The sequence below is a fragment of the Morus notabilis genome, unplaced genomic scaffold, assembly GCF_000414095.1.
Source record: "Morus notabilis unplaced genomic scaffold, ASM41409v2 Scaffold888, whole genome shotgun sequence".
NCBI lineage: Eukaryota > Viridiplantae > Streptophyta > Magnoliopsida > Rosales > Moraceae > Morus > Morus notabilis.
This window is the reverse complement of record NW_010367841.1, coordinates 157,431-177,087: the sequence shown is the minus strand read 5'-3', so window position 1 is coordinate 177,087 and position 19,657 is coordinate 157,431. Positions and strand designations below refer to the sequence as shown.

The following is a 19,657-nucleotide window of genomic DNA, read 5'->3' as shown; positions in this document are numbered from 1 at the left end:
TCTCTCTAGACCTTCTGTAATTTTTAATGTATTTTTTTCTGATGGAGAGAAGATATACAATTATTAGGTAGAGAGAGGACTAGACTCTTATTTTATAAACCATGAATTAGTACATTCCATCAAAGTATACATCCTTTCATAAGATTTGTAACCTCTCATAATTACTAAGATTTTAGTATTAAGATAATTATTAAACCATTAAATAAATAATATTAATGGGCTTTTATTTTATTACGTAGGCCACATAATTCTTACATAGGATAATAGATATATTTTCTTTTGTGCAAATGGCTTTAAATTATTTTGCATGTTGTCATTGATTTATATATGGTCCCGTTTATTTCACTAATTCGAGTTTTACTACAGTAAAAAGCTTTCAGAAACAGTCGCATCTAACTTTTTTACCACAGTAAAAAACTCTCACATAACATCACATCTCAACTCGAATCAGCGAACTAAACAGCCCTAATAATTATTTTTACTAAGTGACCTCAAATAGAGCGGTAGCTCAAAGTCAACAATGGCGGGTGATGACTTTGTCGATCGTATTATTTTATTTTATTTAAAGAGTTGCGGTTTTGTGTAATTTTATAGATCATAATAACCAGTATAATATATTAAGGTTTCGTTTATTTCGCCAATTCGAGTTTAGAATTCGAATTTTGTTACAGTAAAATGCTCTTAAAAATAGTCACGTTTAATTTTTTTGCTACAGTAAAAAGCTCTCACATAACGTCACATCTCAACTCAAATCGACGAACTAAACGGGCTCGTAACATTGTGCAACAATTTGAAAGTAGTCGGTAATTAAGCTGACTTCCAATATATATAGTAACTTTCCTCGTGTACAATTGGGATTTTTCTTAGCTCATAGCCTCATATATAATATGTTGTAAAGTTTAATTATCAATTACATTAACCATGGTAACTACTTTATCCCCTATAATTTAAGTGAATCAATTTCCTTGCTTTGTTTTTCCATTGTTCTACTTCTTGCACTAATAACTTGTCTTTTTCTTCGAATCAAGTTGATAAAATACCAAATATGTCCACGGTCAAATTTAAGATAATCAAATACGCAGCTCATAATCTTGCAAAATTTGCAATATTTTACATATATTTTCCTTCTAATAATTTTCTTTGTTTAATGGAACAACATTCGACCTAAATGAAACGGTTTTTAGAGCCCAATATACATGGTTTAAGGTTCAGCTAGGTATAATTAAAAATGAATTGGAATATTTAATTCCAAGTTGTAATTAATTTTGGATACAAACTTTTGAAGCCACCTTGTACCTTGCTTTCTTTTTCCATTGTTCTTGCACTAATCAACCAATTTGTTAGTTATAAGGGTTTGAATTTAAGACCTGCCGTTATGATATTATGTTAGTTTACCGATCCATTCTAAAAGCTTAAGTTGTTAAGAGGTGGGTAAAAAATATTTTTTTACTTTAACAGAATTGACAACTTGGTTAAAATGACTATAGAAATAACCACCCATTTTATATCTAATATTCGTACTAAATGGTCAGAATTGAGAAGATTTCATCCGTTTGTGCTTCCTTTCTAACCATTACATTGGTGGAAGTGGCAGTGGTATTGACGTGGAATTTTATCGTAAATCAGATGCAAAATTAGCGTGATGGTCAAGAGAAGTCATTTACTTCATGTGGAGAGTTAGATCCCGTTCATTTTACCGATTCGTGTTTAAAATTCGAGTTTTACTATAATAAAAAACTCTCAAAAACAGTAACATCTAACTTTTTGTTACAGTAAAAAGTTCTCACATAAAGTCATATCTCAACTCGAATTAAAAATTTGAATCGGCGAACTAAACGGGGCCTTAATTATTGTGAAGCATTATGCGGAATTGAATATAGTAATTACCGAGAACAGTGAAATAGCGATAAAAGATGTTTCGCAACCCAGATGCTGGGGGTTATGGTTTTTCCACTTCGGATGGCGAAAAGTTTAGGTTTATAATGTCCATTTATAAGGATGTGATCATCATCATCATCATTTGATGTTTAAGTTCGTGTTCACATTGTTGGTATGGACGATTTTGATATAGTTTTAGAACGACTGCTTGCACGAGGTGACGAGTGCAAGTACCCCGAAATAAAGGTCGTATTGTGTTTGATTATCCATGTAATCATAGAGAAATAAAAGTTGTGTGTTTGTGTAATTTTTTTAATTTATTTTTTAAAAGTGTGATGTTCAATGTAATGAATACGATAAAAAAAAAATAAAAAAATAAAAAGAAGTTGTGTTTGTGTATTTGTCACTTTTTGTCAAAATGAAAAGAAAAATAAACCAAACAAACCCATTTTATATCGTGATATTCAATAATCCTATTTATACGGTCTAGGTTTGTTGACTTCTTCAAATTGAAATGGACTTTTAGTACAACGAAAAAATTTAAGATAAAATTCCGTACCCAAAAAGATTTAAATTGGGGTTTAAACTCGCCAAACAAACAAAACAAATGTACATGGACAAAGTGATCACAATTTGGTAGATTATTAATGCTATAAAGTCAGTAGTACAACCATGGATTAGGGTTAAGCCTGATATAATTAAAAAAATGAATTGAAGTATTAAAGTATTTTATTTCAAGTTGTAATTAACTTTAAAAATAAAACCTGAAGCCATTTCACATTATATATTGGGCAGTTGGCCGTCCACTCGTGTATGTCATTCATGCATAGTTTTGATTATCATATTATGGATTAAAAATTAAGATTAAGGCGACGTTTGGTTCATGAGTTTAAAATTATAGTTCTTTATTTTAATTTTTAAAATTAAAATTTTTTGTGAGAGAAAAACACTAGTGAATCAAGAATTATAATCTTAAACCATGCCAGAACTCGCAAAACAAATAGATTATAAATGAAAGTTCTTGACGCGTTTGGATATTAAGTTTGAAATTTAAAAATTTAGGTGCAAAATAAAGAACTAGGGAAAAATAATAAACTTTTTAATAATTTTAATGGAACCAATTAGGGTCCATTAATGAATATGAGAAATAAAAGTCGTGTTTGCGCTTAAATTATTTTTGTGTGTGCATATGAGTAATTAATTGACAACTTTGTGAAAAGGATTAATTTCAAAAATTTCCCCAGAATTATGACACTTGTAACACTTTACCTCTCGAATTTTAAAAAGTAACATTTGTTCCCTCTGAACTTTATTCTGTTAACAAGTTTTATCATTCTGTTACAATGAGTGACGGAAATCGCTACATGTCAAGTACATGACTCATTTCAGAAGGGTATTATCGTAAGGAGATCATATGAGAGCAATAAGAGTAAACGTTTCTCACACTTTTCTACAATTTTTCCCCTTTCTTTGTAAGGCTTAACAAGCACCTGAGAATCACAAATAAAATGTGGGTTTCCTTTAGCCAAGATTAGCTTTAGTCTCTCGATACACAAAGGTAACAAACCCAAACATCCACTTTTGCTTATATGGGATTTTCACATCTTAAACAGGTCCATAGATGCTTTAACCCAGACTTAACATTCTCGGACGACCCGAAATACGTACTTGTCGGAGATAATATTTCTTCGACGAGATTTTCACTTATAGAATTGTATTAAAAAAACCCAAAACTATTGCTGATGTTATTGTTCAAAACACTGGTGTAAGAAAGTAGAGGACTTGGAAATGAGTTGGGCCTAGAAATGGGGTTGAAAGGAGAAGAAGACAATGATGATGATAATGATGATTTAGGGAGAATAGCAAAGTGAGTTTTTCAATAAAAATGGGGAATTATAAGATCAATTGTAAGCTTAAACTATAAAACTTCCATTGGATTCAATAAAAAGATTGTTGTACAGATGAGATGAGAGAGTGAGAAGAAGAAGAAAGAGAGAAAACGTTTGGGTTTTTTTATTATCTTTTTTTTGGTAATATTATCTTTTTAATATTTAGGATTATCTGATTATGAGGGTATAAGCGTAATTACGCTTTCAATTCTCACTAAATAAGTGACATATGACAATTTCGTCACTCATTGTAACAGAAGGATAAAACTTGTTAACGGAACAAAATTCAGGAAGAACGGGTGTTACTTTTTAAAATTCAAGAGATAAAGTGTTAAAATGGTCATAATTCAGAATGAAGTTTTGAAATTAATCCTTATCAAAATAACAAATAAATCCATATCATATTAGAATATTCAATTACCCTACTGCCTGGGCTTATTGTGTTTGTGTATTATTTGTCACTTTTTGTCATTTTTGTCTTCATTATGAGTGATAATTTGTTAGTTTATCAATATATCTCAAAAGCTTAAGCTGTTAGGAAGTGAACTAACAATAGTTTTATACTTTAACACTCATCCTCACGTGTGGGCTGGATAATGAGTAATCGTGTGGGTAAATTAATTAGAAAGCTAAACACGTAAATATTAAAGCCTGAAATATATTAAAGACCTAACACAAGATGACAATTTAAATAAAAAAATAGAGATAAAGAGTGTAATTACGAAGGTTTAAACTTAAAATCTCTTATTCTGATATCATATTAATTTACCAATTCATTCTAAAAGATTAAATTATTAGGAGATGAGAACAATAATTTTATACGTTAAAACTTTGTAATATAAAAATAACTACCCATTTTATATCTAATAAATGTGGATGGGTTAGTTGACTTCTTCAGAATGAAATGGACTTTTAGTACACCGAAATGGACTTTTAGGATTAAGCTGGGTATAAATAAAAATGAGTTGGAATATTTTATTCCAAGTTGTAATTAATTTTGAATATAAAATTGAAGCCATTCTCACATCACATCTTGGCCAGTGGATGGAATATGTCACTCTGACATTGATTTGATTATATTATATTACGGATTTGAAGTGAAAATTCAATACAATGAGATTGAAAGTCCTATAAATTGGTTGGCTCGATCTTCTTTAAAAGAGCGTAGCCGGTGGTTTCATTTTTGGTTGAGTATTAGAGAATTCATTCGTTTGTGATATATATTTTTCAGAAAATTAATTAATATTCATCATGCCTTGGACTCTCGAAATAGAAAACATGACTGGGTTCCCCGTCACATTTATTGATCATAATGTTTCAGAAGCTGGAAAAGTCATTGATCCTCATCGTTTACTTAGTTACAACTATGTCATTGGTGGAAGCGACAATGGTATGGAAGTGATATTTCATCGTGCAGCAGATGTAAAAATGGCAGTCATGATTGTGGATGAAGATTGGCGTTTAAAGTTTAGTTCTGCTGTTGTTCGTGCTGGTCAAGGTAAGTTGTTTACTCCATGCAAAGAGTTAAAGATAGTGAAGCATTTTGCGGAATTGAATATAATATGTGACGAGATGGGTGGCCTCATTATAAAAGATGTTTCCAAAGCAAATATTCTGGGGCAAACCAATGGTCTATCTACTTTGGATGGCCATACTCTTGACTTTTATAATATCATCGATTCTTATAATGGAGGTCCACCAACATCAGGAGGAGGTTTCGATCGTATTAGTACTAGTAATTTTGGTTTTGGTTTGGATGGTTAATGACTCCTTGCACAAGGTGACGCGGATTCATAAATCGAAAAATGGTGTTGAAGAAAAGACCGAAGATCGATGCTATAAATCGAAAAATGGTTTAGTACGCGGATTCAAATGAAATTAGAAAAATAAAATTTGTGTTTAATCATCATTGTGATGCTATAAACCTAAAACTTATGTCCTGTGATGTTTTCTTTTTCTTTTGCTTTTTTTTTTTTTTGTTCTGTGGGGGAACTATGATGTTTTTTTTTTTCCTTGGGTAAAACCACGATCTTCAATGTAATGAATATGAGAAATAAAAGTTGTGTTTGCGCCAATTGTGTTATTTTTGTCTGTGCATATGAAAGATGAATTGATAGCTTTGTGAAAATGAATATAAAATTAAACAAAGAAACCCAAAACTTGCGCTTGTCGGAGAGAATAAAGATTTTCACTTATAAAATTGTATAAAAAAAAGAATATGAGAAATAAAAGTTGTGTTTGCGCTAATTGTGTTATTTTTGTCTGTGCGTATGAAAAATGAATTGACAGCTTTGTGAAAATAAATATAAAAATAAATAAAGAAATCCGAAACTTGCGCTTGTCGGAGAGAGTAAAGATTATCACTTATAGAATTGTATAAAAAAAAAAAGAATATGAGAAATAAAAGTTGTGTTTGCGCTAATTGTGTTATTTTTGTCTGTGCGTATGAAAGATGAATTGACAGCTTTGTAAACAAAGAAACTCAAAACTTGCGCTTGTCGGAAAGAATAAAGATTTTCACTTATAGAATTGTATAAAAAAAAGAATATGAGAAATAAAAGTTGTGTTTGCGCTAATTGTGTTATTTTTGTCTATGCGTATGAAAGATGAATAGCTTTGTGAAAATGAATATAAAAATAAACAAAGAAACCTGAAACTTGCGCTTGTCGGAGAGAATAAAGATTTTCACTTATAGAATTGTATTAAAAAAAAAAAAGAACTCAAAACTGTTGTTGATGTTATTGTTCAAAACACTGACGTAAGAAAGTGGAGGACTTGGAAATGAGTTGGGTCTGAAAATGGGGTTGAGAGGAGAAGAGGAAAATGATGATGATAATGATGATTTAGGGAGAATAGCTAAGTGAGTTTCTCAATAAAAATAAGGAATTATTATAAGATCAATTGTAAGCTGAAACCACAAAACTTTTATTGGATTCAATAAAAAGATTGTTGTACAGATGAGATGAGAGAGTGAGAAGAAGAAGAACGAGACAGAAAACGTTTGGGTTTTTTTATTATCTTTTTTTTTCGTAATATTATCATTTTAATATTTAGGATTATATGATTAGAATGGTATAAGCGTAATTACGTTTTCAATTATTATTAAATAAGTGACACATGGCAATTCCGTCACTCATTGTAACAGAATGATAAAACTTGTTAACGGAACAAAGTTTGGGGGGAACGGATTTTTCTTTTTAAAATTTGAGAGACAAAGTGTTAAAAATGTCATAATTCGGGGGAAATTTTTGAAATTAATCCTTATCAAAACAACAAATAAATCTATATCATATTAGAATATTCAATGACCTTACTGAAAGCCTGGGCTTATTGTGTTTGCGTATTAATTTGTCACTTTTTGTCTTCATGTGTGAGTGATAATTTGTTAGTATACTAATTTATTCTAAAAGCTTAAGCTGTTAGCAAGTGAGTCAACAATAGTTTTATACTTTAATACTCACCATCACGTGTGGGTTGGACAATGAGCAATCGTGTGGGTAAATTAATTAAAAAGCCCAACACGTAAATATTTAAGCTCAAAATATATTAAAGACCCAAAACATGATGACAATTTAAATAGGGATAAAGAATACAATTACAGGGGTTTGAATTTAAGACCTGCCGTTCTGATATTATATTAGTTTATCGATCCATTTTAAAAACTTAAGTTGTTAAGAGGTAGGTAAAAAATATTTTTTTACTTTAACAGAATTGACAACTTTGTTAAAATGAATATAAAAATAACCACCCATTTTATATGTAATATTCGTACTAATATGGTTTGGTTTGGGTTAGTGGGCTTCTTCAGGATGAAATGGACTTTTCCAGATCATAATAACCAGTATAATATACTAACATTGTGCAACAATTTGAAAGTAGTCGGTAATTAAACTGATATATAGTAACTTTCCTCGTGTACAATTGGGATTTTTCTTAGCTCATACCTCATATATGATCTGTTGTAAAGTTTAATTATCAATTACATTAACCATGGTAACTACTTTATCCCCTATAATTTAAGTCAATGAATTTCCTTGCTTTCTTTTTCCATTGTTCTACTTCTTGCGGTAATACCTTGTCTTTTTCTTCAAATCAAGTTGATAAAATACCAAATATGCCCGCGGTCAAATTCAAGATAATCAAATACGCAGCTCATAATCTTGCAAGATTTGCAATAATTTACATGTATTTTCCTTCTAATGATTTTCTTTGTTTAATGGAACAACATTCGATCTAAATGAAACGGATTTTTAGAGCATGTTTAATTCATAAATTTAAATAAAAAATTTGAAAAGAAAAATAATATTTATAAAAGAAAACATTGAATCAAACAAGGTCTAAATTGAGATTTAAACACGCAAAACAAACAACACATTAAAAGTGATCAAAATACGGAAGATTACTAAAGGTATGATGTCGGAAGTGCGACCAATATACATGGTTTAAGGTTCAGCTAGGTATAATTAAAAATGAATTGGAATATTTAATTCCAAGTTGTAATTAATTTTGGATACAAACTTTTGAAGCCACTTTGTACCTTGCTTTATTTTTCCATTGTTCTTGCACCAATCAACCATTTGATCACTTGTCTTTTCCTCGAATTGAGTTAATAAGATTCCTACTATTTGCATGGTCAAAGCATTCAAGTTAATCAAATTGACGGCACATAATCTTGCAAAATGAGTTTGCAATAGTATTATATATTTTCCTTCTTATAATAGTTTTGGAGGAAAAGATTGGTTATAATAAATTGAACTTTTAGTTCCGTTTGGTTCATAAGTTTGAACTGAAGGTTTGGACAGAAATTTTAGTTTTTGTAAAGATAAACATTGTAACAAAAAAAATTTTGAATGGGAGTTCTTCAAACGTGAGAAAATAAACACCACAGATATACAAAGACAAAATGATTAAAATATGGCAGATTATTAATACTATAAAGTTAAAAGTATGATAATGGTTTAGGATTAAGCTGCGTATAATTAAAAATGAATTGGAATATTTAATTCCAAGTTGTAATTAATTTTGAATATAAAAATTGAAGCCATGATCACATTACATCTCGGCCAGTTGACCATTCACACTCGTACATATCATCTTGACATAGTTTTGATTATATCATATAGTACGAGTTTGAAATGAAAATTCAATACAATCGAATTGGAAGTCCTATAAATTGGTTATTGGAGTGCTCAATTTAAGAAAAGTGTAAGTCGCGTTTATTTTAAGGGTTTTGTGTAGTTCAAAACATGATTCTTGATTATGTTACAGTATTTTTCTCTCACAAAAAAATTAAATTTTAGAAAACAAAATCATAAATTATGATTTGAATTCATGAACCAAACAGTTACAAAAATAGACCTTTCATTTTTTTTTTTTAAAAGTGAGAAAAAGGGGATTATGAGTTTTTACGGGACCAATCATTGGTAGGGAAAATTTTGAATTTTAAATTTTAAAATTTTACTTTTCATGTGTCACAGTATGGGAGATGTGATGATAAGTTCAAAAATGACTGCTTCAAACGTCCGTTAATAACTAGGAGTCCGATCGATGTTGAAAGATGTTGCCAAATATAGAACCGGCGTCCAAAGAGCGACCTTAAAACTCTCTTTTTCTTATAGTTACACAAGTATGGTCAATAATTGTAATCCTTTAACATATTATTACCGATTTTGATCACTTTATGGGAAAATGATGCATCGACTTTGATCATTTTGAGAGAACTATTCAAGATCAAGTAGCTCCTTCATTATAATATAGAAATCAGCTTCTACAATGTTGGCCTTCTTTAAAGTGAAATTGACCATCATGGTTTAAGTGCTTTTCTAGAAGTCTTGTTCCAATTTCCGTTAATCTTTGTTTCGTTTTCTTAATATGTCCTTAATTAGTGTGTTTATGTTTAGAAGTTTTGTTAAGGCTTCTTACAAGTCTTATCTGTTTAGTTCTCTATTAATCTCTGTTTAGTTTTCTTAAAGGTCTTTTATTAGTGTTTTTAGAAGTCTTCTTGACAACTTTGTTAAAATGAATATAAAAATAACCACCCATTTTATATCTAATATTCGTACTAATATGGTTTGGTTTGGGTTAGTGGGCTTCTTCAGGATGAAATGGACTTTTCTAGATCATAATAACCAGTATAATATACTAACATTGTGCAACAATTTGAAAGTAGTCGGTAATTAAACTGATATATAGTAACTTTCCTCGTGTACAATTGGGATTTTTCTTAGCTCTTCTTTTTTATTTATTTCTTTTCACAACCAGAAGAAATCGATTTATAGATGTATATACACACAGACACACACACACACACACACACATATATATATATATATATATATATTGCTATAATTTTGACTACGATTACAAAAGGAAAAAAAAAGGACTACTTGAAAGAAAGTTCGGAAAGGTTTATGATCCTTTTGTTTTTTGGGAAATAGTAAAAAATAGGTCAATATGAAAAGTTTAAGAAAGTATATAGATCAATTTTTAGTTATAGAAATTCATAGGCCATAACTTGTCAAGTTATGGTTCATAACCAGATAAGTTATGGACAAACTTGTCAAGTTATAGTTCATAGCCAGACAAGTTATGAACAATTATGGACAATAACTTGTCAAGTTATGGTTCATAATCAGACAAGTTATGGTTTATTAACTTATGTAAACTATTGGCCTATTAATTTTAATTCATCTCAAGTCTTGGCCTATTTCCCTCTTTCTCTTTTTTTTTTCTCTCTATTACCTAGAGTGAAGAATGTTTGGCTTAATTATATTTTTTTTTTCTCATGTACAATTCGGATATTTCTTAGCTCATAATATGTTGTAAAGTCATGAATCAATTACTATCATATCGCCTTAATTAAGGGAGTCAATTTTGCATCTTTCTTTGTTTTTTCATTTTCTCTTACAAATAAATTGTCTTTTTCTCGATCTAAGCCTTTAATGAAGCTCATAATCTTGCAAAAGGCGTCTATAATACTAGTTTGGATATGATGGATTGAGTTCATATGTCATATTTTTGTGTTTCTTATTGTGTTCCCCAAATAAGATTCTGACACGTTAGTTAATTTCAAAACTATTTAGTTAACATAATATAAAACTTTAATTAATGTGACATTTTAATTGATATAATATGATATTATTAGAGAGATATGAAAGAACACATGAAAAAGAAGACACAAGAATTAATTTTATGGTAGGCAAAAAGTCTTGGCACCAAGCCATTTTCGTTTGTCGTCAAATTTTTTTGCTATACTGATTTGCTATCAATTTTTTTTTTTGGTATCCAAAAAATTTGGCACCAATCCATTTTCTGTTTCATAACTTATATCGAGTTTATGTTTTCAATAATATGGATCATACATTTCATGTAGAGCATTATCTTGCAGATTAATTACCTTTTTTGTGCTATATTCTTTAAATAACAAAAAAAATATTAATCACTATTTTATAATCTGCTAAAATTATTACTCTCTCAATGCAGCTCTCTATATCTTTTAAGTTATTAATAGAGTAGGGTGATTAATTAATTTCTTTTTTTACTTAAAATTATAACTTATTTGTCTACATTATAAAATTGTTGTCCTGATAGATAATAAATATGATAGTCAAATTCTATAGTTTTAAAAGCACAATTGTGTTGTGATCGGACTTTTATGTTTGTATCATTTCTTTCCTTCTTTTTTAACAGATTTAAATAATTCAGACAAAAAAAAAAGTTATATTTCATCCGGAAACCAAACCTACAAAAGAGAGGAAATTTTGAAATCAATTAAAACGAATAACATAATTTATCAAAAAAAAAAAAGAATTGACGAAGGAAAATATCATCTTACAGTGGGTCCCTAAACGCAGAACAAACAGAGAGAATGTCGTATCCCATCAATTATCTTCCAAAAACAAACGATAAAACTTTCTATTTTGTTTTGCGAAAAAACGACAACAATTTCCCTCTCAATAACTCTATGAAACGACGACACATTATTAAAGTCACCGGGCCTCAATTTACGTTTGCTCAGCTGCTGCACGTCTTGCTTATTACCAAGGACTTGATGGGACCCACTGCCAGTCAACCGTACCACACCATCGGATTCAGCACCACAGATAAACAAAAATGACTTGACTCATGGTAGTTTTTTCAACAATTGATTACTAATTAGGAGAAGGATGCATTTATTGATACTTTTTTCTACTTTTCACAAATATATTTTTAAATTAATTCTCATTTTATTTGTTACACTTTTTTAAAATTTTAAAAAATTCTCTACAATAAAATTATTCACATTTTATTTTTTACACACACATTCTTACACTCCTCTCATTATTCCCAAAAAATCTCTACAACTAAATTGTAATTTTTATCTCTTTTTTTTTCACCCACTAATCTTCCCCTTTTTTTTAAAAACAATCTCTTTTTTTTATGAGGTTTGTTTTCTCTCATGTTTCTTCTTCTTCTTCTTCTTCTTTTCCTTAAAAATCCAATGATTCTTACAATAATGTTTTTGATTAGGATTAATTTCACATATGGTTCTTGAGGTTTACACTTAACTTCATTTTAGTCCATGACTTTTCAAACGTCGCATAAATGTTCCGTGAGATTTTATTTTGTTTCGGTTTCGATCATTCCATCAGCTATGCGTTAAAATTTAATAGAATATATATAAATTAGAGTCTAAAATTAGAAACAACTAAAATATTGGGTCTATCTAGGAAAATTAATTTTAAATTTTTTGTATTGTTTTAGTTTTTAAACTTATTTTTGTTTCAATTTTAATCCATAATTTATACAGATTTTGTCAAATATTTAACACCAAACTAACAGAATGACCAAAATTAAAACAGAATAAAACCTCGTAAACTAATTATGCGGCATATAAAAAGTTGAGGATTAAAGTGGAATTGAGGTTAAACTTCAAATACCATTTGTGAGATTAACTCTTAAGATTAATTACAAAATTCTCTTAAATTATGACTCGTATAACGCTTATACCTCAAATTTTAAATCGTAGCATCCATTTTTCTCAAACTTTCAAAACTTCAACAAATTTAATCTTTCCATTAGTTTTGTTAATATAATTGCCATATGTCACGTGAAGACCACAATTATAAACGACATTTTCATAAAACATAAATAAAATACATCAAAAGAATTACAAATATATATTCTTCATAAGAAAAAACGCAGAGGATTCTCTATCCCCATTTTATTGAAGCACAAATTAAGTCAAGATAGTATTGGTTTTTACTCTGATCCATGTCATTAGTTTCTTGGGTTTGTAGCTGTTACTCATTGTTAGGCCTTTGGTGGAATGAAATTTCACTTTAGCGAAAAATAAAAGTCACATATAAGAACAATACGAGATCACATATTAGAGTAATATATCCCTATTAGAGCATAAACCCATAACCCATTATCCATTGAGTCATAGATCTCAACTTCCTCAAAAAATTCCCAAAATTCACTGATAATAGACAAGATTCAGTCAGAGAGTAGCGACTGTGGACAGTGTGAGCAAAGACCAGCGCTGAAAGCAGCATCTTCAATGGCGGATCGCTGCCTGGAATGAAGAGTCACTCAAGATCGCATCCCTTTTTCTGTGAATTGCAATATAGATATATATATATATATATATATATATTTTTAGAACTCAATGTGTCTATGAATTTAAATTCGAATTTGATTTTAATCCTTTAATTTTTGCTACTAAAATTTAGGTCTTTTTCAATTCACGATTTAAATTATATTATTATAATATTTTTTTAATAAAAATTTAAGTTTAATTTTTTTTATTATAATATTTTTTTCACATATATAATTTAAATCATGAATTAAATTATGTAAATAAATTATTTAAACGTGTTTAGTTATATTAATAGAATAATAATAATAATAGAAATGATAATGGTAAATGAATGAAATGGAAAAGAAAAAGAGTATTGGTGTGTTTAGTTGAAATTTTACATATACAATACCATGGAACACGATATATTATATTTGGACAAAAATACCCTTGTTTTTTTATGGATAATTGTTCGGAAAATACACACAAACATGAGCAACAAAGACTAAAGAGAACACTTTTCAAATGGAGAATGCCTAATTGATAAATGCTTCGCGATGCCATCGAGGATTTTCTTTTCCTTTCAAAGTCTGGACTTTTTCAGATTTCATCTCTTTTTTTAGAGACCTTTTTTCACATATTGATGGAGATGGTGGGATTTTGCTGTAGTGCATCACGATTCACACGGCATCCATCAATCAGATCAAAATAATTGATTTCTACAAAAACCCATAAACCAGATACATAATCCCGTTTACTTCGTTGATTCGAGTTTAGAATTTGAGTTTTTTTTACAGTAAAAAGCTCTCATAAATAATCACATTTAACTTTTTTGTTACAGTAAAAAACTCTCACATAAAGTCACATCTCAACTCAAATTTTAAACTCAAATCAGCGAAGTGAACGGCAGTAGAAAATACAAAAACCCATAATTCAGATCACATAGAAAATCTACTTTTCTTCACTCTTCAATTTCCCTTTAAAACCGTAGATAGAGATGGGCAATGGGAGGACGGATCTGGGAAGGAGACTGGGTGAGGAGCTGAGCGAAGGGGGAGTGGCGGGTCTGGGCGAGGATGGGTTTCTGCAAATCTGGGTGATGAAGGCCTAGGAGAGGCGCTTGGCGAATCTGCCGGACGCGATGAGGGCAGAGGAGGACGACAATTGAAGAGGTAGTGGTGTTCCAAAAATCAAAAGGTGAAATGGTGAAGGTGGCTGCCGGTGACGTGGCGGCGAAGGTGGCTGCCGGTGACGTGGCGGCGAAGGTGGCTGCCGGTGACGTTGCGGCAAAGATGGAGGACAAAGGAGTGGCGGACATGGTGGTGTTGAAGGTCTTGGAAGTTGTGCCAGGGAGAGTAGTCGGAAATAGGAGAGATGTTGGAAAAATATGAGGGCACTTGTGGAAAAATAAACAAATATAGATTGGAATTATGATTCTTCAGCTCCTCATTTTAAGTTTATAATTTAAATTTTATTATAATAAATTTTTTAAAAAAATAATCACATTTAATTTTTTTATTACAATAAAAAAATTTTCACATAAAATCTCATTTTAAGTTTATAATTTAAAGTTTATTATAATAAATTTTTTAAAAAAATAATCACATTAAATTTTTTTATTATAATAAAAAATTCTCACATAAAATTATATTTTAATTTAAATCAATAATTAAACAGAAATTAAATCTATTAAAAAAATAACAATTCCATTAAAATTGGTGAAAAACTATTCAAAAAATGATAATTCTTTATCTTTTAGTCAACTAATCAGAATTGTCTCAGTTTTTTTTCTTTTTTTTTCCTTTCTTTCCAACTTAACGTGTTAAATTCAAAGAGCTTCAATTTTTTTAAGTATTGTTAAATATAAATTTTATTTATTTTATCAATTTAAATTTTATTAAAATGAAAAATTTTTATAAAAATTATATTTAATTTTTTTATTATAATTAAAAAATTTTCTATAAAATCACATATTATTATTTTTTTTTTATTAGTAGTTAAGAGTGCTAGTTGCAACAGAAGAACAACACACGTCATCCCGTTATCTTATCCTACATTCTCCACCCCAATCCCACTCTCATTACTTAACCGCAATTATTCCTCTTTCAAATTCAGTCTGACTTCAAATTCTGCTTTTCTATCGTAACAAACAAACGGGCAGAAACGGACCCACAATGGCAAACCAAATCCATTCCCCGGAGAATCATTGTGATCTATCTCTTAGCAAACCAAAAAAACACCTTGATTTGCGTGCTCATTCACCTATATAAAAAAAAAAACCCACCTTCTCTTTTGTCGAAACTACGCAAATCCAATGGAGAAATCTGGGTATGGACGTGACGGTATTTTCCGGTCTCTTAGACCTCCTCTCGTCCTTCCCAAAGACCCCAATCTCTCTGCGGTCTCCTTCCTCTTCAGAAACTCTTCTTCTTACCCAAACAAACCCGCACTCATCGACGCCGATTCCGGCGAAATCCTCTCTTTCTCTCAGCTCAAATCCACCGTTGCCAAGGTTTCCCATGGTTTTCTCCATCTGGGTATCAAGAAAAACGACGTCGTTCTCATCTTCGCCCCCAATTCCATCCACTTCCCGGTTTGCTTCCTCGGCATCATTGCCATAGGCGCGATCGCGACCACTTCGAACCCTCTCTACACAGTCTCCGAACTCTCCAAACAAGTCAAAGATTCCAATCCCAAACTGATTATAACAGTTCCCGAATTGTGGGAGAAAGTAAAGGGCTTTAATCTCCCGACAGTCATGTTATCTGCCGAACACAAATCAGTCCCGAAAAAGGTTTTGACTTTCAATGGTTTGGTCAACTTATCCGGGTCGGCTTCGGATTTTCCATCGGTCAACGTTAAGCGAAGTGACACGGCTGTGCTTTTATACTCCTCCGGGACGACGGGGACGAGCAAAGGAGTGGTTTTGACTCATGGAAATTTCATAGCTGCTTCTTTAATGGTTGCCATGGACCAAGAAATCGCGAAAGAGATGCACAATGTGTTCCTCTGCGTTTTGCCGATGTTTCATGTTTTCGGGCTGGCAGTGATCACGTACTCGCAGTTGCAGAGGGGAAACGCCGTCGTTTCGATGGCGAAATTCGATCTAGAGAAGATTCTGATGACGGTGGAGAGGTATAAGATCACCCACTTTTGGGTTGTGCCTCCAATTGTGCTTGCTCTGGCAAAGAATAGTGTTGTAAAGAAGTACAATCTTTCTTCTTTGAAGCATATTGGCTCTGGGGCTGCACCTTTGGGCAAAGAGTTGATGGAGGAATGTGCTAAGATTATTCCTCAGGGTGTTGTTATTCAGGTACGCTTACTCTTCAAGCTCAATTGATGATTTCATTAATATTAAAAGTTTCAAGCAGTTTTGTTATTAAAATGGTGCTTTTTTTTCTTTTTCTCTAGCATGGCATTAGATGTTAGTGTCAAATCCTTGTGAAGTTGAGTGTCTTATTGTATATTTTTAACTTGCATCGAGCTTAGGGTCCTTTCACCAAACCGTAAGAGATTTGACTTGAAAGTAAAATAATAAGAACGTGGATCGTTGGTTCTTTTGTAGTGCTTGTCTGTCCGTTTAGATTGGTGTAAGAGGAAACAATCTAATTCGCTTTTTAGTTTTTAGTGTTAACTTAGAAATAGTAATCTTACCAATGTAATTACTAATCCTTTTACACAGTTAAATAATCACTAGCTTTAACATGGGAACTTAGTATATAAGTAATTTTGACATTTATTCCTTTTAAGTTATAACCGAAAATCAATTAAGGAGAGGGGGCTATGGTTGACACTACCTTTCATCATTCTCTATATTGCGTGGGTCTCATTAAACTTTCATTATTACTTTTGTAAGTAGGCACATGGTTCCCTTTCATGCGAGTAAACACGTGCCCCCTTAGTATAGTTCGCAAGCATCAATTAACATTTTCGACATTGATTATGGTAAAACAGTTTTAATACCTGCAAAAAAATTTAGTATAAGATGAGAGAGTTGTAATCTAACAAACTGAGTTTTCTTATATAGATAATTGGATTTGAAAGTTTTGCCGTGCTGATTTAGAAAGTGTCTTATTTGTCGCTTCAGGGGTATGGTATGACAGAAACCTGTGGGATTGTTTCAGTGGAGGATACAAGAGGAGGTAAACGAAATACTGGTTCAGCTGGAACACTTGTTTCAGGAGTTGAAGCTCAGATAGTTGGTGTAGACACTTTGAAGCCTCTCCCTCCAAATCAGTTAGGGGAGATATGGGTGAGAGGACCTAATATGATGCAAGGTACACGCACACGCACATGCACACGCGCGCGCGCGCACACACACGCAAAATAAATAAGTAAACATTCAGATCAATGTGAATGTAAAGCCAGGGTAACTCAATATTCGATAGGATTTTGCTTTTGATCTTGATCTCTCGTTGAGATGAATGTGTAATTCTTTTGATTTGGAATCCTTTTTTAGGTTACTTAAACAATCCGCAGGCGACAAAGTCGACTATGGACAAGAAAGGTTGGGTGCATACAGGTGATCTTGGATACTTTGATGAAGATGGACATCTTTTTGTTGTTGACCGTATAAAAGAGCTCATCAAGTATAAAGGTTTTCAGGTTAGCATTCATATTTGATGATAGGTGTTTTCTGGTACTTGTTCTGTGTTGTTTCCATATAAAATCTAGGAGAAAAACACGAGATATCTTTTTCCTTTTGCGTTGACAATATATGTGAATTGTATCATCTGAAACAGAGCAATATCTAGCAATTTGCGGTTATTTTGCCCCATCCTGTATCATCTTCTGCAGCTTAGCTAGTTAAAGTTATTTGTGTTACTGTTTTTGATATTGTCACTTTTCCTATGTATGGCGTAAATAAACAAATTTACATTTTAATCTCTGCTATGTATTTTGTGGGTAGAACAGATCTTTCCACATCCATATGTTGGCTAAACATAATTTTTTTGCCCCTGAAATTTGATGCAGAACAAGTCAGCAATATTCAAAACCTCTATCATATTTCACGATTATTATTACAATAACAAATATTCGGCATTTAACTAGCATAATTTGAAGTCGGTACTTGATGTAATTTGGTCCTTGCCAGGTTGCTCCAGCTGAGCTCGAAGGACTACTCGTTTCTCACCCCGAGATATTAGATGCCGTTGTCATCCCGTAAGTTGTAATTCTAAACGCAGAAAATCTGCATTCCTAGTTTCACTTATATGGCAATTTGAGTCACTCCTCAATGCTTGATCCCCACAGATTTCCTGATGCTGAAGCAGGCGAGGTCCCCGTTGCATATGTCGTTCGCTCTCCCAACAGCTCATTGACTGAAGAGGATGTGCAGAAATTTATAGCTAATCAGGTAAGATTTCTTACAAGGCAGTTTGCAAACAAACTTCGGCTTTTAGCTACAAAAATTGGTTAATTGGTCTTCATTTTTATCACAGGTTGCACCTTTCAAAAGATTGCGGAAAGTAACTTTCATAAACAGCGTCCCCAAATCTGCTTCAGGAAAAATCCTCAGAAGAGAGCTCATTGAGAAAGTGCGCTCAAAAATATGATGTGATAACACAATTTGCAGTGTTATTGGTTCCGGTATTCTGAAGTTGGAGGCCTCTTTGCAATATGTCCTGCTTTGTCACCTGCAGAAGTTGGAAGATTAAGATTGTTTCCACACATAATGATTATAGATTAAAAATGTAGAACCATCTCAAATGAGTATGGAGTATAAGCACTTTTGTCATAATTGGGGAGTATATTATTGCTCTGGAATAAGATCTTTCGCCTATAACATTTATACGAGCCATCCAAATCAATTTTACGAATAAAAAAAAAAAAGGAGGTGAAAGGGTCCTACCAAACATCTTTTCTTAATGTATATTAAAGAGGGCCTCTGTAACCGGTGGAAACTGGTGGGCGTCCACTAAAGACCATTCCTGGCTCGGCTCCGATAACGCAATACCGGGAGGAGTTGGTCTTAGCCGTTCCTTGACGGTTAACACACCTAGATCAGATTCTGTACGGGATGGGTGTCTGCAAGTAGTGCTTGAATGGGAATAGTTTTTTTAGTTGCTCTTTCAACGAGTGTTGGAAACATGTTTGAGGCCAATCTACCGAGAACTCTATAAAGAGTCCGGAGTCATGTGCAAATTCTCCTACATGTGGCTTGTCTGTGCTTTTCTAGGCAGATTATCTGAAGCGTAAACAGAATCACCTTTGTTCCAAAGGCATTTCTTTTTTCTTTTTTTTTTTCAAAGGCGATCCTTTTCTTTTTCTAGACTGAAGTCTTATTGGTAGTGTCAGCCCCTAAAAAACAACTCCCTAAAAGAAAAAATTC

At 31.8% G+C, this 19,657-nt stretch overlaps 1 protein-coding gene across 1 annotated transcript; it reads left to right on the top strand.

Moving 5' to 3' along the window:
* The first annotated feature begins 15,402 nt into the window (after positions 1 to 15,402).
* Positions 15,403 to 19,163, top strand: LOC21403500 (4-coumarate--CoA ligase-like 7). Its single transcript, XM_024175676.1, has 6 exons — positions 15,403 to 16,639; positions 17,414 to 17,603; positions 17,786 to 17,931; positions 18,422 to 18,489; positions 18,580 to 18,682; positions 18,768 to 19,163. The coding sequence occupies exons 1-6, from the start codon at positions 15,641 to 15,643 to the stop codon at positions 18,879 to 18,881; spliced, it is 1,620 nt and encodes a 539-aa protein (XP_024031444.1). The 5' UTR covers positions 15,403 to 15,640; the 3' UTR covers positions 18,882 to 19,163.
* The last annotated feature ends 494 nt before the right edge of the window (positions 19,164 to 19,657 follow it).

Excerpts from the sequence above, each read along its gene's own strand:
- LOC21403500 (XM_024175676.1), top strand. The coding sequence starts at position 15,641 with ATGGAGAAATCTGGGTATGGACGTGACGGTATTTTCCGGTCTCTTAGA. Across the intron at positions 16,640-17,413 it reads CTCAGGGTGTTGTTATTCAG|GGGTATGGTATGACAGAAAC; the intron begins GTACGCTTACTC and ends TTGTCGCTTCAG. Across the intron at positions 18,683-18,767 it reads AGAAATTTATAGCTAATCAG|GTTGCACCTTTCAAAAGATT; the intron begins GTAAGATTTCTT and ends TTTTTATCACAG.